The sequence below is a fragment of the Dendropsophus ebraccatus genome, chromosome 14, assembly GCF_027789765.1.
Source record: "Dendropsophus ebraccatus isolate aDenEbr1 chromosome 14, aDenEbr1.pat, whole genome shotgun sequence".
Taxonomy (NCBI): Eukaryota; Metazoa; Chordata; class Amphibia; order Anura; family Hylidae; genus Dendropsophus; species Dendropsophus ebraccatus.
The window spans coordinates 8,783,019-8,806,385 of NC_091467.1; the positions used below are offsets into that span (position 1 = coordinate 8,783,019).

Sequence of the window (23,367 nt, forward strand, 5' to 3'; positions counted from 1 at the left end):
CAGGCATTTACACTGCAGCTGTCATTGTATAGCAATGGGTATTATTCCAAGATTTGCACCCCCTATAAGTAGGACACTAGTATGAAGGATGAAGCTGTTAGTTATCTCACATGCGCCAGGTAAATAAAGTAAATCTCTTTGTCTTTATCCTTACTTTAGTTTTCATAAATGTCCACACTTTCTTTTTCCCCACAGTATCTATCCGGACAGGAGTGGTATCGACAGCAAGCCTCTCGAGCCGTCAACCAAGCCATAGGCCGAGTCATCCGACATCGACAGGACTATGGCGCCATCTTTCTGTGTGATCACAGGTAAAATATTCAGGGTGCATGGTGTGCTTAAACGGGGGTTTACACCTTTTTGTACCCATTTTTTATTGTTCAGTGGTGCTAACATAAATTACGCATACCTTGCAAATAGCCCTGACTAAAATAATGTATTGTAGACTTGTGTGTGCCTGTAGACTGATCATGCCGTTTTGTGGTTAGTGGGCCCTACACAAGATAGTTGTGATCTGAAAACTCTTTTGGCTGACTGCCCCCATGGGATTAGACGGACAGCTAATACGTATGGCGTCCCCCAAACCCCAGGAAGGATTGGGCCAAGCTGAGCATGCTGTGTTCTCTGTAGTTTATCTTCCTGAGAACTAAAGGACTGAACAATTAAAATACACCAAGCCCAATCCTTCCTGGGGGTGGGGAAGAGAGGACGCCATACGTATTAGCTGGCCAGCCAATCCCATTAAGACTGGTGAGTTTGCCTGACGCTTTTCTTGTGCGTAAGGCCGGGCTATTCATTTTCCTATCTGCTTCCTCTTCTACCTGTCCGTGAAGAATAATAGGGTCGGATTATGGCCTATCACCATGAGTAAACATAGATGTGCGTGGGCGCTGTGTATGGAAAGCAGTGGATATTTGAATAGGACTATTTTTAGGTTACTTTATCTCTATTGGTGATGCATCGGTGCAATAAATAATTATTGCAAAAGTGTTCAGTAAGACCACTTCTTCTTTTAAAGAATGGAGGTTACGCCTAGTACAGGTTGTAAAGCTAAAGATAGGATTTTTGACCGCTTGACTACCACTGTATTAACATAACTTAGTATATAGGGCTAACATGTATACACTGTATATTACAATATAGAGGATGCAGGTAGGGGAGACAGGTTCATAACTCCATACATTTTCTGATACACAATTCTGATTCAGAGTCTCCTAGACCACTAATTGCCTAGACCACTAGTTTCACTCCTAAATGCTTTGTCCTCGGGTATAGGCTAAAGTTAGCCTATACCTGAGGACACACAAGATGGGGGGAAACTAGTGGTCTACTCTAGGCGATGTTCAGCCTTTAAATAATTCTACTTCTACATGTCACTTCTTTCGGCGGATAGCGGAATACGCTGGACCATAGAATGGTGTCTATGGAGCCGGCGGAAAGGCGCGCAGCCTTGCGTGCGGACAGACAGTGGAATTCAGCTGACGTTATCCGCGAGAATTCCTCAGTATGAACCCACCCTTAGGTTGCAGGTTCCCTATAGGGATTGACGAGGCTGTTCCTTGTGAAAGTCAATGGAAAAATAGATCAAAATGGATGCACACAAATGAATCTGTATTTTCATCCCTTTTTCATCAGGTTTTTTTTCTTTTTTGCATAAAACGGATGGCAAAAACGCAGTGTGAACCCAGCCTTAGTTACCTAATAATAAAAGTTTAGTTCTAAAGCTAACACCACCACCACTAGACACACCTGCCCCGTACACTGTAACACCACCAACACTAGACACACCTCCCCTGTACACTGTAACACCACCACCACTAGACACACCTGTCCTGTACACTGTAACACCACCACCACTAGACACACCTGCCCCGTACACTGTAACACCACCAACACTAGACACACCTGTCCTGTACACTGAAACATCACCAACACTAGACACACCTGTCCTGTACACTGAAACACCACCACCACCACTAGACACACCTGTCCCGTACACAGTAACACCACCACCACTAGACACACCTGCCTGTAGACTGTAACACCACCAAAACTAGACACACCTCCCATGTACACTGTAACACCACCACCACTAGACACACCTGCCCCGTACACGGTAACACCACCACCACCACTAGACACACCTGCCCCGTACACGGTAACACCACCACCACCACCACTAGACACACCTGCCCCGTACACTGTAACACCACCAACACTAGACACACCTCCCATGTACACTGTAACACCACCAACACTAGACACACCTCCCATGTACACTGTAACACCACCACCACCACTAGACACACCTGCCCCGTACACGGTAACACCACCACAACTAGACATGCCTGCCCCGTACACTGTATAACAACACTACCACCACTAGACACACTTGCCCCGTACACTGTAACACCACCACCACTAGACACACCTGCCCTGTACACTGTAACACCACCACCACTAGACACACCTGCCCTGTACACTGTAACACCACAACCACTAGACACACCTGCCCTGTACACTGTAACACCACCACCACTAGACACACCTGTCCTGTACACTGTTACACCACCACCACTAGACACACCTGCCCTGTACACTGTAACACCACCACCACTAGACACACCTGCCCCGTACACTGTATAACACCACCACCACTAGACACACCTGCCCTGTACACTGTAACACCACAACCACTAGACACACCTGTCCTGTACACTGTAACACCACCACCACTAGACACACCTGCCCTGTACACTGTTACACCACCACCACTAGACACACCTGCCCTGTACACTGTAACACCACCACCACTAGACACACCTGTCCTGTACACTGTAACACCACCACCTAACAAGTTCCTTGTTGGAGAACAGCAAGTTGCGCAAAAACTACTGAACCATTGAACAGTTGAAGTGTTCTCTAAAGTTCAGAGAATAAGTTCACCTGTAAAGGTTTGAGGGTATTTTAGGTTCACCCTGACCTTTCACCCACAAGCCAAATATCCCTAGCTGTTTGTGAGTAGTTTATGAACGTAACCTCAAGTGTCGTGGTGACCTTCACCCCTATCAGTTCCGATACGCAATAAGACTGGTGCCCGCCGTCAGCAGCCCCGGCTACATTCCCTTCCTGTATACACAGACAGATCATCTATTTACACACTGACAGACGTCTAGGAAAAAATAAGCTGTAAAACAATCATAAAGATGGAGGAGATTGTGCAATACTATGTATGCACTTCAGATCGAGCTCTAGTCCTGGTGCCAGGTGCAGTACGTCACTGGTGTCACAGGACGGACAGCCTCGTCACCCCCTATAGGGAAGCTGTCACCGGTGACCAGGATTCTCCAGCAGCCCTATGAGGAACGTCTGATCGTCACATGACCTGAGAAAAGGAAGGGGTTTTCCTTGTGTGTTTATAGGGATTCTGTGATGCATGAGAACAGATGATGGTGGACGGGGGGGGGGGGGGAGTAGTTCTAAAAATAGGAGACAAAAGGAAATATAGTAGGCGTACAAAATAGGTACAAGAATACACTCAGTCGTCCTATATTATTGTAGGGGATCTGATATCTGGGGCCCCCCACCATATTGCTATGGATTGTCCATACTAGTGGCACTGTACCTGGTCTTGCACTACAAGGCATAGCCACATTTGTTCTATATAAATATATAATTCATCATGTCCGGTTGTGGTGCATCACCTTGAGCTTTGTGGGTTTACTACAGTCGTATCCGGTCTAGACATCCTTTGTGTAGCGCTGCAGGTAACCCATAAAGTAGTGTGCAGACTGGATCCTATAGTAACATATACTCAGCATGGAGACGTATGAGCTTTGTTCACACGTGGGCTGTGGCTCTTCTTTTTTACGGCTGTTTGCGTTGCATGACGATTCCGTCTTCATTTCTACACATAGAGAAGCCTGTGGATTTCCTTGACGTAAAACGTAACTTTTTGTGTGTCCGAGCTTCCCTGTAACTGGTGTGAGAACTTTGGCAGATGTGATTCATGTTCCCCAGAAGTTGTTTGGTTATCAAAACCTGTGGTTTGTATAATAGGCTATATTGCCGGACGTGTGGTGTGCAAGAGATGACCAGACGCTGGCGTCATCTACCGCCCACACCTTCCGGGATGACTCGAGGCTTGTACAGTCAGACACGAGCAAGCCACCATATTGAAGCCTTAGGGTATATTAACAAATAAGCTGCAGCATATGAATGCACCCCTAAGGAATTGTCTCATCACATAGACCCCGGCACACCATTCTCCATTCTGCTAGTGGCCAGTACAGTCGGCTACAGGTGAAAAGCATGATGGGTACGCTGGTTAGCTATGATGGTGTATTCCTCATCACTTACATTAGCAGAAGGGCTTATGGTTTGTATCTACAAGGAAGATGGCCGCCGGCCCCAGTACATGGTGCACGTGTGAATATGATGTAGATTGGAGGCCGCTCCTAGCATCATGTCACCAATGTCTGTGATTTAGGGTTACGGGTGACCACAGTTGTGTTCTTGTGTTGGTTGCTGTAACCCTCGCCTCATCCACTTGTTACATCTGTTTCTGGAAGCGCCAATATGGCTGCCATAGCATGTGAATAGTAGCTGTCACCCAATTTTGCAGGGCGACCCTCTCTCGTTGTTAGTGAGTATACTAGATAATATAGTGGTTCACAGTGGTACACAAGCAGGAAAGCCTCTAGAATTGGGAAGAAGGAGCTGAGATCTCACATCTTCCCCACCGGTACATCTCCCCGTATTATGTAATCAGCCATAGATCGGTTATTTTCCACCCTATACGTTGGCGGTGACTCACTGATATCAAGTCTTCATAAACACCCACACCCTGTATAACAACACGGTGAGCAAGCACGTTATCAGCGAGAAAAGGAAGATCCCTCATTGCAACATGGGAAGATTGTGCATCCACCCGGGAACCTCCGAACCGCAGAATATGACACTTACATTGATGTGCGGGTGCCACTCTCACGCAAATATGGAATCCATTATCCCCGTATATGGGTCAGGGTGAGTCGGCCATGTTGAATTAAAGGGATAGTTCTCAAAAATGTTTTTCTTTCAAATCATCTAGTGCTACAAAATTATAAAGATTTGTAATTTACTTCTATTTAAAAATCTCCAGTCTTCCATTAATTATCATCTGCTGTATGTCCTGCAGGAAGTGGTGTATTCTCTCCAGTCTGACACATTGCTCACTGCTGCCACCTCTGTCCATGTCAGGAACTGTCCAGAGCAGCAGCAAATCCCCATAGAAAACCTCTCCTGCTCTGGACAGTTCCTGACAGGAACAGAGGTGGCAGCAGAGAGCACTGTGTGAATCTGGAAAAAAATACACCAATTCCTGCAGGACATACAGCAGCTGATAAGTACTAGAAGGCGTGTGTGTGTGTGTGTGTGTGTTGATGGGGTTGCAGCAGTTTGCTGTTTTACTATCCCACCTGTAGGTAATGCATAGGATTTATAGCAAACACGTGTATCAGTTTTATTCTCTTTGGTAGTCCGTTCAGTATTCTGTTCTGCCTTGGTTCTTAGCAGGTGTATGATGCTCATTGTTTGTTCTGTAATTCCCAGGTTCAGTAACAGCGACGCTCGGGCTCAGCTCCCCTCCTGGGTCCGTCCTTTTGTCCACATCTATGATAACTTTGGACATATAATACGTGACGTATCGCAGTTTTTCCGTGTGGCGCAGAAGATTGTGAGTATTCCTAATGCCAATGCTTTTGGCTATTGATTTTGGTTGATTCACACAGTTTATAGCTGTATTTTATCCATTCACAGATGCCGCCTCCTGTACCAAAAGCCTCTCATAAAGAAAGGGGCTCTTTTGTGTCCTCCTCAGATTCCCCGGCTCGCTCCCAGTCTTCTCACGTTGCTTCCAGGTTACAAGAAAACCTTAAAAAAGCTAAAAGTCTTGACTCTCATGTACCCAGCCTGAAAAGAAAGAGAGATGGAGGTAACATTGCAACTATGTCTGTGCAGGCCTTACACCAATGAATGCATACAAGTTACTTAGAAGTGCCTGAAAGTTGCCCTTGTGTTTAATGGGCACTGTCGCTTTAAAAGAAAAATTCTGATGTGTCGTAGAGGCGTAGCAAAAGATTTCATTGGTCAGGTTCAGGCTTTAAGTTGAGAGAAGTGCACAATAAGTACAATACAACCGTTTTTGCAGGGAAGAGGCCATGTTATTAGGAACAAATGATAGAACTTTTTCTGCCCAAAACAGCACCCTTCTTGTCTGTGTCTGTTATTACATTGAGGCTGGGTTCACACTACGTAAAATTTCAGTCAGTATTGTGGTCCTCATATTGCAACCAAAACCAGGAGTGGAGTGAAAACACAGAAAGGCTCTGTTCACACAATGGTGAAATTGAGTGGATGGCCGCCATTTAAATAATGGCAAATATTTGCTGTTATTTTAAAACAACGGCTGTTATATTGAAATAATGGCCGTTATTTACTGTTATATGGCGGCCATCCACTCAATTTCACCATTGTGTGGACAGAGCCTTTCTGTGTTTTTAATCCACTCCTGGTTTTGGTTGCAATATGAGGACCACAATACTGACTGAAATATACGTAGTGTGAACCCAGCCTGTAAGTGAGACTGTCAGTAAGTTTAGGCCATCGTATCTCACGGTAGCATAAACTAGTGACAGAGAAGCTAAACAGAATGATGTATCACTTACATTGTTCTGTGCAGCTGATCCAGAGATCTCCTTCTGAATAACATGGACAATAAGTAGTCCTCTCTATTACGTGCAGGAGCTCAGTAGTCCTGGATATTCATGAGAAGCAGGAAACTCCACCCACCAGCTTCTGATTGGCAGTTATCTATCCATGCTGTGTATAGGAAGCAACTGTCAATCAGCAGATGGAGGGCGGGGGAAGGGGTACGGCAAGAATCTTATTCTCCTGCATATTAGGAGAACGGCTGAACAGAATGTTAGTAATAAACAGATCTGTTCAGCATTTCTGTCACTAGTTTATGCTGTGTGCTATTTATTTACTTGATGGGCAACTGGCTGCTATGCTAGACAAAACTCAGGCCTGGAGCGGACGCTGTATCCAGTGGAAACAAAAGCCAATAGTGCGTTTCCTAAGGTGACCATTGTAGTGTCCATGGGTGTTGTCTTAAACTTTTCCCTAAACTTTAAACATAATGTGAATTGGCTCTGCCGTGCAATCATTTGCTCTGCCTGTGTAATCCAACCACTATTCTGTTGTTCCAACATTTGCATTAATGTGGAAGCTCTGGAACACAAACGTCAAACTCAGGCCCTCCAGCCGTTACAAAACTACAATTCCCATCATGCAGCAGTATATCTACAGCTGGAGGGCCTGAGTTAGACACCCCTGCCCTGGAAGGACAGACCACTGCTTCCATCTTATGCTGCAATCTATGGGGGCTTCTTATTTGTATGACCTTAGATGACAAAATGGAGACCCACTCTGACTTCTGTGAGGGCTACGAGGAAAATATCGAGGTTGCTGGTCGGCGTCCTGCAGGATTATTGGACGCATTGGATCACAGCGAGAAAAGACTTCAAGGAGAGCCGAGCTCTGAGGAGAAGGTGACGCTGCAGACCGCGAGGCATGAAGGAGTTTTATTCAACGTCTGCGTATGTGACGTTTCTTTTTCGTCTCATAATACAGATCACCCGACTTTCCACTCTGTCTTTGCAATATGACAAGAGGCTGAGCGAGGAGCAGAGGGGGAATAAGAAGAAGATCAAGATTGTTCAGAACCGGGTATGTCCATTTTATATTACTCCTTGTTAGACAGGGATGTCCTCTGTGAATCCTGTGGTTCAGGGGTAAGGAACCTTGGCTCTCCAGCTGTTGCAAAACTACAACTCCCATCATGTCTGGATAGCCAAACCTTTAGCTTTGGCTGTCCAGGCATGATGGGAGTTGTAGTTTTGCACCAGCTGGAGAGCCAAGGTTCCTTAACCCTGCCATGGTTGTATCTGCAAAGCCACAGGGGGGATGCAAATCTACAACTCCCTTTATGCCTGGACAGCCAAAGATGGGCTGTCCAGGTATAACGGGAGTTGTAGTTTTACAACAGCTGGAGGGCTGAAGGTTCCCCATCCCTGATGAAGATTGCAGAGTGATTTATTTCTCAGCTTCTGCCCATAATCATCTTGTCGTCCTTTCTCAGCCTCCGGAGGACAGTTCTCCGACAACTAAAAAGATGAGCTGCGCATCAGCATTCATGATGTCCGTCAAGCATTGTCTTAGTCAGGAAAACTACAACCTCTTCATGGCGGCTCTGACGGACTACAAGAAAAGTAATGACTTAAAGACCCTCATTACGAAATTGTGCGATCTCTTCTGCCAGGAATCTGGGAAATACGCCCTGATGAGAGGTGAGTCGAGGGCAAGCGTTCACATGGGGAGAGAAAGGGAGGGGGTCAGCTAGTTACCACAGTTAGGAGGATATGTCCGTCCTCCACACTGCCTGAGTTTGCAAATGTATTCCCCATAAAATACATTCAAACCATATTGATTTCTGTTATGGGAGGTACAGTAAATGGACAGCTGACCATTGACATATCTCTTGTCTAGAGGGTGGGGTCCATACAGTACAAAGTAAGCAGTGTATGGGGGGCAGGGTCACACCCCATCGACCAGCAGAATGGTAACCTACATTACTGGGAAGCATAACAGAGGCACAATGTGGAGTTCTGCAATAGATTATGTAGAATTAGTCTTTTCCTGGGTATTTGTAGTTACAGCTTGTGATTGTACCCTGTAAATGTTAGCCGCACAATAGAATGAACACAAGCTTCCCCTGTACAGGATATTTTTAGTCTTAGTTAATACAGTCATGATGAGTTCACGGTAAGTCTGCTTACTGACTGCTTCCCTTTAATGGCAGCGTCAACCTGTTTTACACAGTCATTTAGCCATGAAGCTGAGGAAGTGGCTTAACAAGGGACACATTGTTTCTATATTGGATCCTTATTGAAGTTCCCAAAATGCAGACAGCAGAAGAGACAATGGGGGGTCCGCTTCTGGCTGCCATGGCTGCGTCCAGATGTTTTACTACATAATGGTGTCTGTGTATATTAAAGTGTATATAGAACAAATCAGAACTAAAAGTAATAATGCACATGGGGCCGCTCCATTATCTCTGGCTATCCCCGTGTTTTGAGACTCGTAACTGAGGCTCCACGGACCCCTTTTTTGCATATTCAAATTTTGTATGGGACAATCAATGGAGACTTGTAATTGAGTACTCCATTGGAATTTTTCACTGTTCTCCCTGAGTTCAGTGATTGTTGTGTTTTGTTGGTCTATTTGTCATTACCCCAGTAGCCAGAATCCTGCTCCACACTGACGAGGGGCAAATACCCCGAAACTGCAGTCTGTGGATGGATGCCTAGCCTTGGTAACCCTTGTCTTATGTCGTTATACTCGCCACAGAGTTAGACTTTGACTTACAGGGGCCACTCTGGTGTTTCCCTATTTAGGTCCCAAAGCTCGCAACAGAGTGAGGACCTGAGGGACTATGTATCAGGGTGGTTTGGTGCTCTCCCCACTAGGAGGCACCCCTTGGCAATGGGCTTCCTTCTCTGGAGAGAGGGATATCTGGCTATTCCCGTGTTTTGAGACTCGTAACTGAGGCTCCACGGACCCCTTTTTTGCATATTTAAATTTTGTATGGGACAATCAATGGAGACTCGTAAATGAGTACTCCATTGGAATTTTTCACTGTTCTCCCTGAGTTCAGTGATTGTTGTGTTTTGCCGCTCCATTATCTCCCCTTGTTTTTTCTGTTCTCTGCCGTGTTTTTCCAAAAATAATACAGGGTCTTTTATAAAAAAAAATTTCTTTAAAAAAAAAAAAAAAAAAAAAAAAGGGTCTTGTTTTGGGGTTAGGTGTTATTTTTCCCATGAACAATAATCGCACCTTATGCTGAAGTGTTTTCTTTCTAGAGTAGGGCTTATATTTAAAGCCTACTCTAAAAACCCAGCAAAATCAAGCTTTGGAGAAACTGGATTTTATGGCCTGATCCTCCATATATTACTCCTACTGTTCCAGCAGCTGCCATGTCCTGCCCTTACTGTTCCTCTATACTAGGAACCAACTTTGGCTTTACTTACTTGTTGCCATTGCTATTTACCTGGCACCAGCTATGTCCCGTCTCACCCCTTACCTCTCCTATTCATCGGGCACCAGCTGTACCCTGTCTCACCCCTTAACTCTCTTATTAATCGGGCACCAGCTATGTCCTGTCTCACCCCTTACCTCTCCTATTCATCGGGCACCAGCTGTACCCTGTCTCACCCCTTAAAGAAGCAGTTCACTTTTTATTTTTTTCGCCCCCCCGGGTAGCCGCTGTCATGTATACTTACAGAAGATGATCGGTGTCCCGTTCCCGTCGGTCAGTTCCGTCCCGCGGTGCCGTTCACATCGGGCGCGCGCTCACTTCCGCCGGCTGCTGCGAGTCCTCTTCTCTGCCCAGTGATTATATGCCGGAAGTCACTCGCTTCCATGCATTCTCTATGGAAGCGCGTGACTTCCGGCGTTCAAATGACAAGGGAGAGAAGAGGAGTCACAGCGTCGGCGGAAGTGAGCGCGCGCCCGATGTGAACGGCACCGCGGGACGGAACTAACCGACGGGAACGGGACACCGATCATCTTCTGTAAGTATACTTATTAATCGGGCACCAGCTTTGTCCTGTCTCACCCCTTACCTCTCCTATTCACCTGGCACCAGTTATGCCCTGTCTCACCCCTTACCTCTGCTATTCACCTGGCACCATCTATGCCCCGTCTCACCCCTTACCCCACCTATTCACCTGGCACCATCTATGCCCCGTCTCACCCCTTACCCCTCCTATTCACCTGGCACCAGCTATGCCCTGTCTCATCCCTTACCCTTCCTATTCACCTGGCACCAGCTATGCCCTGTCTCACCCCTTACCCCTCCTATTCACCTGGCACCAGCTATGCCCTGTCTCATCCCTTACCCTTCCTATTCACCTGGCACCAGCTATGCCCTGTCTCAACCCTTACCCCTCCTATTCACCTGGCACCAGCTATGCCCTGTCTCATCCCTTACCCTTCCTATTCACCTGGCACCAGTTATGCCCTGTCTCACCCCTTACCTCTCCTATTCACCTGGCACCATCTATGCCCCGTCTCACCCCTTACCCCACCTATTCACCTGGCACCAGTTATGCCCTGTCTCACCCCTTACCTCTCCTATTCACCTGGCACCATCTATGCCCCGTCTCACCCCTTACCCCACCTATTCACCTGGCACCAGCTATGCTCTGTCTCAACCCTTACCCCTCCTATTCACCTGGCACCAGCTATGCCCTGTCTCATCCCTTACCCTTCCTATTCACCTGGCACCAGCTATGCCCTGTCTCATCCCTTACCCTTCCTATTCACCTGGCACCAGCTATGCCCTGTCTCAACCCTTACCCCTCCTATTCACCTGGCACCAGCTATGCCCTGTTGCACCCATTGCAGATTTTCAACAACTAGAGGTTTTCAGGTTTGACATTTACCACTTCCCTTGCTGTTCCTATTTAGTAGGCACCATCTATGCCCTGTTGCACCCCTTACTACTCTTATTTACCTGGCACTAAATAGGCATTGAGATTTCCCTCACTACTGCTATGGATCTAGCACCAGCACCTCGCTAGTCTTACTCCCCCTGGCACCAGTTATGTCTAGTTATTACCTTTCTCCTGGCTCTGATAATACCCTATCCCCTTCTATGCTCACTGTTTAATTTATTTTTTAGGTTTTTACCAGTTTATTAGACCCCACCACAAGAAAGAGTTTGATTCGGCATGCAAGGAGATGACAGGAACCGGGTGTGGATACAAACCAGAGCACAGTATACCACGGGACGAGCGGGAGAAGGGTCAGATGAGTGCTGCTTTCTCTTTTATTTCACCTGTTTTGTTATTGGGTAACTTGCTTCAACTTTGTTAACTTCATTTCCTTGTTTGTGCAGCACAAGCTACAACAACTGCCTCCAAAGTGACCACCTCCGAGAGCTCATCCGAGCACCTGAACCATGGGGGGGCGCACCTGAGCTCCGAATCACAGAAAGGTAGCTGCCCGGTCACTAGCTCTGCTTTATGTGTCTGGAATTTGTTCTGCGGACTGGACCTGAGAGCTCCCAGCATCCATGATTAATTATAATGCTCCCAGCATCCATGATTAATTATAATTTGCGCTAGTGTACTGACATGGCTCCCGACAGCATGATTAATCATGCATTCTGGGAGCTCTCAGGTCTGGTATTCCGTGTATGGACGGAATTCTATGGATGGGTGAATGACCCCTTACCTGTGCATCCTGGCATTCCTAACCTGGTGCTGTGCAGGGACTGCAGCTCATCCCCATTCACCCTAGTTCAGGGGTGTCACACTCAGGCACTCCAGCTGCTGCAAAACTACAATTCCCATCATGCCTGGACAGCCATAGCTTTAGCTTTTGCTGTCCAGGCATGTTGGGAATTGTAGTTTTGCTCTAGCTGGAGGGCCTGAGCTTGACATCTGTGCCCTAGTTCGTTTTTTTTAGTTAGGCTGGGTTCATACTACGTTTTTTTCAATGAAAAACGGATGGAAAAAAAATGGATGCATTTGTGTGTATCCGTTTTGATCCGTTTTTCCATTGACTTCCATTATAGAAAAAACAGATCACAACAGATCCTTTTTTTTTTTTAATGTACACAAAAATGAGGTTTGTGTACGTTAAAAAAAAACAACTGATCCGTTTTGATCCTATATTATCCGATTTTGATCCGATATTATATAGACATCAGGGGAGGCTGCAGCACTAGTGAGACAGACAGCTTCCCCCAGTGTAATGTCTATTCTAATGGCAACATGTAGTGATGAGCGAACCTTGAGCATAGTTCAGACAAATCAGAACGTTTGGTATTTGATTACCGGTGGCTGAAGAACTTGGATGCAGCCGTAAGGAGTCCTGGAAAACATGGATACGGCCTACTCATTCTGTTACATTCTTACATTATGGCCTCTATCATCTTATTTCCATGAGTATGTAAATGACTTCCCTGTGCAAACTGAGAAAAGAGAACTAGCCCCTTTATATTATACACCACCTTTATTTTCTCACACTTTTTTTTTTTTTTTTTTTGCTGTCACTTTGGAGGAAATTGATTTGCATCCTGTCAGATCAGTTTGCATTTATGACCATTTATGACCTCTCCCGATAAAAGACGCTGATTGTAACTCCCTCCCTCCATAGGGAATAAATAATGTGTAACTCGGGTGATACTGTACTGCTGCCTCCCTCCATAGGGAATAAATAATGTGTAACTCGGGTGATACTGTACTGCTGCCTCCCTCCATAGGGAATAAATGATCTGTATCTCAGGTGATACTGTACTGCTGCCTCCCTCCATAGGGAATAAATAATGTGTAACTCAGGTGATACTGTACTGCTGCCTCCCTCCATAGTGAATAAATGATGTGTATCTCAGACATGATGTGTATGACTGTGCGCCCTGCAGCGGGGTCCTACACGTGCCGTCATCCATCATTGTGAATTACCAGATCCCTTCCTTTTTGGTTTCTGTTTTCAGTTTCACTCTTTTGTGTCCCGTCCTATCTGTTTGTGCAGCGTTGGTGTGTGTGAAGTCTCACCTGATACCGGTCCTTTCTGCAAACCTCTGATGAGTCAGTATTGTTTCAACTATTAGTTGTCCAGATGCTGAGTCCCCACCACCCACCCCCACTCAGGTTCTAAAACAGAGGAGCAGAAGTTCAGCTGAGAGCTGTGCCCCTTCATTTCTTCCCAGCTGAAGCATGTGATGTGTAGAAAGTCTATGATGCTTTCTGTAAATCTTTATACCACCCGCATGACTTTTCAAAGAATGGAGAACGGCCACAGCGCTCAGTGGAGTTTTTGCACCTTTGTTTCATAGATTTGGGGGGGGTCTTTGCACACAGATCCCTAACTATCAAAGCATCTGACATGTCAAAAGTTTTTTTTAAAGGTGTTATCCAGCATTAGAAAAAGCATAGCTGCTCTTTTGTAAAAACAACGCCACCCCTGTCCTCAGGTTGTGTGTGGTATTACAATTCAGTTCCATTCACTTCATTGGAACTGAGCTGCTAAACTGCACCTAAACGGAGGACAAGAGGAGCACTGGTTCTGTTTTTCTAAACCTTGATAACTCCTTTTACTGCCCTGGATTAATGATATTCCACTCTATATACAGGTACAGGCTGGGTTCACACTACGTATATTTCAGTCAGTATTGTGGTCCTCATATTGCAACCAAAACCAGGAGTGGATTAAAAACACAGAAAGGATCTGTTCACACAATGGTGAAATTGAGTGGATGGCCGCCATTTAATGGCAAATATTTGCAGTTATTTTAAAACAACGGCTGTTATATTGAAATAATGGCCGTTATTTACTGTTATATGGCGGCCATCCACTCAATTTCACCATTGTGTGATCAGAGCCTTTCTGTGTTTTTAATCCACTCCTGGTTTTGGTTGCAATATGAGGACCACAATACTGACTGAAATAGGGCTGGGCGATATTGGCCTAAATCAATATCGCGGTTTATCGCACATGTAGCTGCGGTAACGATAACTATGACACGCCCCTTTTACAAGCCACGCCCACTTGTCTGTACCAAACTCGGGATATTTTGTTCAAAAAAAGAAAAGTAACTCACTGAGCAGCAACACAAGGCTGTGAATTTAGTCTATTGTCATTATTATTTGTCATTATTAGGGGGTCTCAGCAGAGTTATACAGCTACGTACACACAGGAGGGGGACAGGTCTCTATATATACATACAGGAGGGGGACAGGTCTCTATATACACACACAGGAGGGGGACAGGTCTCTATATACACACACAGGAGGGGGACAGGTCTCTATATACACACACAGGAGGGGGACAGGTCTCTATATACACACACAGGAGGGGGACAGGTCTCTATATACACACACAGGAGGGGGACAGGTCTCTATATACACACACAGGAGGGGGACAGGTCTCTATATACACACACAGGAGGGGGACAGCTCTCTATATACACACACAGGAGGGGGACAGCTCTCTATATACACACACAGGAGGGGGACAGCTCTCTATATACACACACAGGAGGGGGACAGCTCTCTATATACACACACAGGAGGGGGACAGGTCTCTATATACACACACAGGAGGGGGACAGGTCTCTATATACACACACAGGAGGGGGACAGGTCTCTATATACACACACAGGAGGGGGACAGGTCTCTATATACACACACAAGAGGGGGACAGGTCTCTATATACACACACAGGAGGGGGACAGGTCTCTGTATACACACACAGGAGGGGGACAGGTCTCTATACACACACAGGAGGGGGACAGGTCTCTATATACACACACAGGAGGGGGACAGCTCTCTATATACACACACAGGAGGGGGACAGGTCTCTATATATACATACAGGAGGGGGACAGGTCTCTATATACACACACAGGAGGGGGACAGGTCTCTATATACACACACAGGAGGGGGACAGGTCTCTATATACACACACAGGAGGGGGACAGGTCTCTATATATACACACAGGAGGGGGACAGGTCTCTATATACACATACAGGAGGGGGACAGGTCTCTATATACACACACAGGAGGGGGACAGGTCTCTATATATACACACAGGAGGGGGACAGGTCTCTATATACACACACAGGAGGGGGACAGGTCTCTATATATACACACAGGAGGGGGACAGGTCTCTATATACACACAGGAGGGGGACAGGTCTCTATATACACATACAGAAGGGGGACAGGTCTCTCTCTCTCTATATATATATATATATACACACAGAGGAGGGGGACAGGTCTCTATATATACACAGAGGAGGGGGACAGGTCTCTATATATACACACAGGAGGGGGACAGGTCTCTATAAATACACACAGGAGGGGGACAGGTCTCTATATACACACACAGGAGGGGGACAGGTCTCTATATACACACACAGGAGGGGGACAGGTCTCTATATACACACACAGGAGGGGGACAGGTCTCTATATACACACACAGGAGGGGGACAGGTCTCTATATACACACACAGGAGGGGGACAGGTCTCTATATACACACACAGGAGGGGGACAGGTCTCTATATACACACAGGAGGGGGACAGGTCTCTATAAATACACACAGCAGACAACTGAGACAGCTCTGCTATTGTAGTGTTCATGAACTGTGACAGCTCTGCTCTGCTCTGCATGTACATACAGAATTGAGAAACCCTTTCCTCCTTTAGCCTATGCCTCGGGTGTCAGTGATAAGAGGAGAGCATGTCAGCTAAACAAGACAGCGACTCCTCCATGCAGTAACCTGCTGCTACACACTGTCCCTTTGATCGTTATCTGGCCTGGGGGGGATGATCTACAACCCTGCGGCTGGAGAGTGTACCTCCCGGAGACTGGTGACAGGGGGAGGGCTGTGTGGACGGCAGCGGCACATATTAGGAAGAGGTTACCTCATTAGAGCTGCTGTTAGTTACACAGAGGGGGAGAGTTGTGGCAGCGCACAGTGACTGGAGCCTCTGGACAGGACCCGGCAGTGACAGGAGGGGGAGGGGGCAGAGCGGCCACCCGGTCCTCGGCGCTGACCGGGGAGAAAGGCCCAGGCGGGGAGCGCAGGACACTTAGGGTACTATTACACGGAACGATAATCGGCCGAATTGGCCCGATTAGGCCAATTATTATTGGCCCGATTAGGCCGAATTGGCCCGATTCGGCCGATTATCGTTCCGTGTAATAGTACCCTAAGTGTCCTGCGCTCCCCGCCTGGGCCTTTCTCCCCGGTCAGCGCCGAGGACCGGGTGGCCGCTCTGCCCCCTCCCCCTCCTGTCACTGCCGGGTCCTGTCCAGAGGCTCCAGTCACTGTGCGCTGCCACAACTCTCCCCCTCTGTGTAACTAACAGCAGCTCTAATGAGGTAACCTCTTCCTAATATGTGCCGCGGCGGTCCCGGCCTCTGATTGGCTGAGCGGCCTACCAGCTGACAGGCCGCTGTGAAGCTAGAGCGCGCACGGGACCCCGGGAGAAGCGGACGGCAGGAGCAGCCCTGGAACGTCGATGGGTAATGTATGCCAGTTTAGCAAGGGCTGCAAGGACATCGGTAACAATGTCCTTGCAGCTCTTGTCAAACGATTATCGGGCCGTGTAATAGGTCCAGTAAACGAGCAACGATCTAGCAGATCGCTGCTCTTTTACAGGTATTATCGGGCCCTGCTCGGCCCGTGTAATACCACCCTTAGAGGCTGCACTCCGCCGATGTTCTCCATAGGCTCAGTGTCCGCATCTTGGGGCCCGGGGGGAGATAATCCGGATCCCCGGGCTGTAGTGTCAAAGGTCAGTGATCCCTCATCCAATCTGCCTGGCTGCCGGCATCCCTGCTCAGCACACCACAAACATGTGAAATACCGCAGATACCGTCCTGGCAAAGTTGAGGTCGGTTAACCGACGCCACAGACGGTATCGGTATTTTCACGGTGTACTGCCCAGCCCTAGACTGAAATATACGTAGTGTGAACCCAGCCACAGTTTGTACTTCAGTTTTGATGAATGGCTGGCCAAGGAATATATGGACTCATGGGTGGGAGCCACTCTTAAGAGCCCTTTTACGTGCAGTCAAACAGGCAATCTCACCCTTTGGAATAGGGCAGCGATCAGCTGATCGGGTCAGAAAGTCATTGGCTGTTAGCCACACATTTCTCTGTGTTATAGGGATGTGTAGCTGACAGCTGATTCCAGCAAAGGGCAACACAAACCACTGGTGGCGTAGCTACCATGATGGCACTCTCAGTGCACCCCCCCCATAACAGCAGAATCACCGTTATTTTGCTATGGGGCCCAATGAATCCTAGCTACGCCCCTGAAACCCCCAGTAGTCATTCATGTGGCCTATTCCGTTACCCCTTGAGCCATGTACTAGACCAGAGTGCCGATCTAAAAGGTCAAAGCTTGTTTACTAAGGGCATTAGGTCTTCTTGAAGGGACCTTACTTGACATTTCTCATCCTCTTATATCATGCAGGAGGAGATCTTTAGCAGATCACCTGTTTTGCGACCAACATAAAAGTGCATGCCGCAGTAATTGCATGCAAAACTTTAACACAGATGCACACTTGTTTCAGTGTGTCAGAGTTCACTGTTGTGGGAAACCCTGCATCTGCATCAGACTCTGTTCACATCTGCATCGTGGCTTCTATTTTTAACAGAAACCGCAACACTGTGACAGATCTATTGCACAACAAAGCACAAACAGTAGCGCCATAGGCAGAGATAGATCTTCTGTCAGAACATAGTCTTGTGATCAGAGAAGTGTTCTCATCTACTCCTGGAAAATCATACGATACATCATATACAACACCAAAGATGTCTTCCCTCAAGTTTCCGAAGATATCACCGTGTTGAGGTCATTACATGTGACCTTTACCCTGGAATGCATACGTTATAGCTTGTGGCACTCATGAGCATCTCACGCGCCTTTGTGTTTCCTTTTTTTTTCTTTAAAGCATTGAGGCTTAAAGGGTGTTTCCACTACTATATAAATATTACTCAGTAGATCTAAAAATAACCTTACATGTCATTGTTGCCCAACCTGTGGCTCTGTAACTTGTGCAAAAAGCTGCTGCATCCAGCTCAGCTTAGTGGAATAAAATTGAGGTCCGCTTCACTTCATCCAGCAATTGCATCTAAAATGGAGGCCATAATGACACACTTTTGTCCTCCATTGGGCATTTAGGGGGTAAAACTTGATACAGCTCTGTGCCCAGTCACTGAGAGAACTGTGCAACCACTCTCTTTCCTCCTGCCCAGCACTGATCTGTATCATCAGGACAGGAGAGGAAGCTGGATGCCAAGTGCTCATCATATCCAGCTTCCTACTACAAGGTAGTAGCTTATCAGCACAGGAGCTTAAAGGGATTATCCAGGATTAGATAAACCTAAATACTTTCTTCAAGAAGTAGCGTGACTTTTGTTGTCTTTGTGTGTTAAAGTGGTGAATGGAGTTGTAATACAACACAAAACTTGAAAACCAGGGTGGCGTTGTTTTTTGAAGAATGCAGCCGTATTTTTTTTTTTTTTTTTTTTTTTTTTTTTTATTCCTGGTTCAGCACTTTTAACCTTTGCTGTGTGTGTACAGCAGGGTTGTGTGTGTGTGTGTGTGTGTGTACTGCAGGGTTGTATGTGTGTGTGTGTGTACAGCAGGATTATGTGTGTGTGTGTGTGCAGTAAATTGAGTATGTCCAGCAGAGCTGTGTATGTGCGTGTTTTCTTTTATAGATACGTGAGAGAATGCAGATTTTTTTACCGCATATTTCTTGCATTGGATTTTTTTTCTAGCAAAGGGACATTAGGCCAAACAAGTTTGGGAACCTCCTGATTTAGATGAATGGAGCTTGCTGAGTCACGTCGGTACTGAAATAAGCTAAATGTGAGCTTCCTTAGGGTGCGTTCACACCTACAGGATCTGCAGCAGGTCTGCAGCAGATTTGATGCTGTGTTCAGTTATTTAAATGAAATCTGCTGCAGAAAATCAGCTGCAGATCCTGTAGGTGTGAACGCACCATTACATAGGATTCAGTCAATGTATACAGCGTACGGTGTGGGTAACACAGCCGTGAGGTTATTGTGTCAGTACATGCAGTGAGTCACATAACCGCATCTCGCTCTTTTGTTCTTTCTGTGCCTACGGAGATCTGTTTGCGATCATGCATCATAATCGGACATGACTGTGACCATTGTAGCGGCACACTGACTCATGAATTAGTTGTTACTTATATGAAGGCCTTGGGGTGTGTCTGTGACTAACAGGATGAGGATTAGGTTATTTTCTTGGGGCCTGAGTTGTGAGAATCCGATGGTTATGGTCAGTCTGCGCGCACAGCAGCCCCCCCCCCCCCCTCCCGCTAAGGTCTCCGCAGGGGATTCCGGGCCTAGCCTTGTGATAAGCCTTTAATTTGGTGGGGACACATCTAACGTAATGTAACATTGTCTTCTCCAGCCGGTAACTACAGTGCCGCCACCGTTCCAGCTCTAAACAAAGAGCAGCAGACGCAGGTATCCACGTACCTGAAGCAGGTGAAGGAAGCCTTGGGCCCCGCTAACTTCCAGCGATTCTCCACGGCCCTCACCTCCTATAAGAAGACGGACAATTACGATGGTATGGTGTGCGAGGTGGCGGCACTGCTGACTGAGAAGCCGGAGCATTACAGGCTGCTGAGAGGTGAGCAATACATGATGGAAGTAGTAGCTGCGCTATACCGCCATATATATAGGGGGTGCACACATGTAACAAGGAGTCTCTCTCGTTCATGTAGAATTCCATAGATTCATTCGGGTTCCTCATAAGAGGAAGTTTAACCAGCTGTGCGAGGAATTAACCGGAGAAAGCTGCGTCTATAGAAAACCAGCCAGTGATGGGAAGCCACCAGCCCCCCCAGTATACAGTAACGGCAGTGGACATGAAAGACCAGAGAGGCCGCCTGACCAGTGTGGAGATGGAACGGCTGACTGCTCACAAGGTGAGGGGGTTTCTATCCTCCATGTGATAGAGGCAGCCTGGTCAAAGCTCAGGTAAAGGCTGCCATATTTATGGTGGAAGATCATGTAGGGCAACCATATTGGTTGTCACCAAGCTGTACAATGATGCAAAAGAACACTGCAGAGACACCATCACATGTTTCGACGTCAGTGAACTAGCCAGACCTTCCCTCCGGGAAGGAACAGCCAAGCCAAAGGTGTTCTCCAGTCAAGGAAACCACCTCAGCAAGGTATCCATCCACAGACAGCTGTTTCGGGGTTTTTGCCCCTCATCAGTGTGGAGTAGGTTTCTGGCTAGTGGGAGCAATGACTAGTAAGTGCATGCAAAAGGACGCTGGTTGACCTCACCAGGCTGTACAGTTGGGCAACCATATTCGTTGTCACCATACTATACAGTGAGACCTAGGCGGCCTCATTGGTTGTCATTAGGCTTTACAGTGGGTCTTAGGCCACCATATTGGTTGTCAAGTGGCTGAACAGTGAGACTCAGGTGGTCATATTGGCAGTCATCATGCTAGGCAGGGGGACTCAGGCAGCCATATTGAATTTCACCAGGATGTACAGTGAGTCTCAGGCTGCCATATTGGTTGTCATCATGCTATGCAGGGGGACTAGAAAAGCCATATTGGTTGTCATCAGCCTGTACAGTGAGTCTCAGGCTGCCATATTGGTTGTCACCAGGCTATGCAGGGGGACACAGGCGGCCATATTAGTCATCACCAGGCTGTACAGTGAGTCTCAGGCTGCCATATTGGTTGTCATCAGGCTGTATGGTGGGATCTCAGCCGCAACTATCACTTATATCTCTTCTTCATGTGTGGTGTTTCTTTTGTTTCTAGGTACTAGAAAACCTGGAATGCAAACCATGATCAATAAGGAGCAGATAAGAATTAGATCCGGTTCTCCTCTGCCTCCGTTTACTACAGAGTCAGGTGGGTAGTCATCCGGTCAGAGTGCACATAGACCTGTATCCACACAGATCTTACATGACTACACGGTGACTAGGCATGTCACCTGGCACCATGTAGTCATCCATTTCCCCTACAACATGATTTCATTACATGACAAAATCTGTAACTTCTCAGTATCCATTTGTATTCAGTCTGGACAATCTGATATCAGGACGATTTGTGCTGCTGCTGGGTACAGTTGTATCCGACCCCCTCTGTATGGCTTTGCAGACCCCCAGATGGTTCCCATTCACTGACGGCAAACAGAAGTCTGGATTAAATTGATCCAAAGCATTGTAGAGAGTGACAGATTGTATTTCACTGACTTGACCTGTAGTTACATCGCATTGTGGGGGGGATGGGAGTTTTATGCAATAAGTTATTGTGATAGAAACTTGCAGTTACTGGACAATCCCTTAAATTATTCCATGAATACATATTTTCAGTTTTTAGGATGAGGTGTATTGTGTTGTTGCCATTGGATGACGGGGGTTTCTCTTGTGTTTGATATTGTGTCACATGACTTGCAAAAAGAGCCCCAGTAAGTAAGTCCCCATGTCATCCTCTTCTGTCACATTGTAAAGTTCCTACTTCTCTGGAAACAAACGTTATGTATATAGGGGTAGTTCTGCACCCCCCCCCCCTCCCCCTCCCCAATCCTGCTTCCATGTCACTGCCTATCTGGACTCTAGAAAGCTGGGTCATACCCCTGAGATCATCGCTTGTGTTGATTATAGAGGATGAGTCAGGCCCTCGACGCCTTCTTTTATAGGGTTTATTACAGTCGTTCTGTGCCCTCCAGGCTGGGAGTCAGGAAAGTTTTCGCTGCAGTACTTCCAGCTCTTGATCTGTGTCTGTCAGGACCTCCATAAGCGGACTTTGTGTCACTCATTAACTTGGCTCACAGCACTTCAGGGACATATCGCAGCCGGCGGGCAGATTCTGCAGAATTTCCCTGTGAACGTCTGATGAAGGGCGTTTGGCACGTGTGGGGGGGGGGGGGGGGGCACCACGGGCGCAGAATTCTGGGGAACTTTACAAGAAGTTTGCTGGATGGTTCCGGGCATGGGTTGTTTTGGCACAGTCTCATATTTTCATTATTTAAGGAAATATATTGGGAAATGATGTGCCAACTGGAAATGTCAGCGGGAGTGTTACCTTATGTCTCCTGCAGATCAGAGAGTTACCTGGAAGTCTAAGAAGAGTCTGTATGGACTCCTAAGGGACAACCCTCGAAGACTTCATAAACCAGGAAGCTCTGGATGAACAATGCAGCTCTTTGCACGGTACACAATATCTGCATTGTTATACAAAATTACAATGCAGGTATAGGTGCTATATTGATGGAAGTTCTGGTCATGAACCAGGAAGCTTTGGATGAATCTGGCCCATCTGTCGTCCAATCGTCCCTTCCCCCCTGTAAAAGGTAGTCGTGGATGCTGAGTGGGTAAAGTGGCAGCTAAAGACATACATTTCAGACTATAACATAGAAAAATTTATTAATTAATATTTTTTAATTAAAATGTTTAAAGGGAACCTGTCACCCCCGGTGTCGGGGTGACAGGCTCCCGACCCCCGGCTAGAGCACCTTATACGTACCTGATCCCGCCGGGTCCCGCTTCTTGAGACGGTCGGGTGACGGAGATTTCAGCGCCCAAAACCTGGCGCGCGCGCTCCTGAGATGAGTCCAGCTCTCTTAGAGAATAACTGGTGAGTCCGACGCTCCGTCATTCTCTATGAGAGTTGGACTCATCTCAGGAGCGCGCGCGCCGGGCTTCGGGCGCTGAAATCTTCGTCACCCGACCGT

General features: G+C 47.0%; 1 protein-coding gene across 3 annotated transcripts in view; it reads left to right on the forward strand.

The window, feature by feature from the left end:
• Positions 1 to 23,367, forward strand: part of RTEL1 (regulator of telomere elongation helicase 1) — a 45,775-nt gene that overhangs the window by 16,728 nt on the left and 5,680 nt on the right. For all 3 annotated transcript variants that reach the window (XM_069952350.1, XM_069952351.1, XM_069952352.1), the window contains exons 23-33: positions 196 to 311; positions 5,593 to 5,716; positions 5,800 to 5,974; positions 7,450 to 7,592; positions 7,675 to 7,770; positions 8,183 to 8,390; positions 11,786 to 11,908; positions 12,002 to 12,100; positions 20,072 to 20,293; positions 20,388 to 20,591; positions 21,450 to 21,542. In XM_069952350.1, coding sequence (XP_069808451.1) covers positions 196 to 311; positions 5,593 to 5,716; positions 5,800 to 5,974; positions 7,450 to 7,592; positions 7,675 to 7,770; positions 8,183 to 8,390; positions 11,786 to 11,908; positions 12,002 to 12,100; positions 20,072 to 20,293; positions 20,388 to 20,591; positions 21,450 to 21,542 — 1,603 coding nt within the window. The remainder of the gene's footprint in view (positions 1 to 195; positions 312 to 5,592; positions 5,717 to 5,799; positions 5,975 to 7,449; positions 7,593 to 7,674; positions 7,771 to 8,182; positions 8,391 to 11,785; positions 11,909 to 12,001; positions 12,101 to 20,071; positions 20,294 to 20,387; positions 20,592 to 21,449; positions 21,543 to 23,367) is intronic.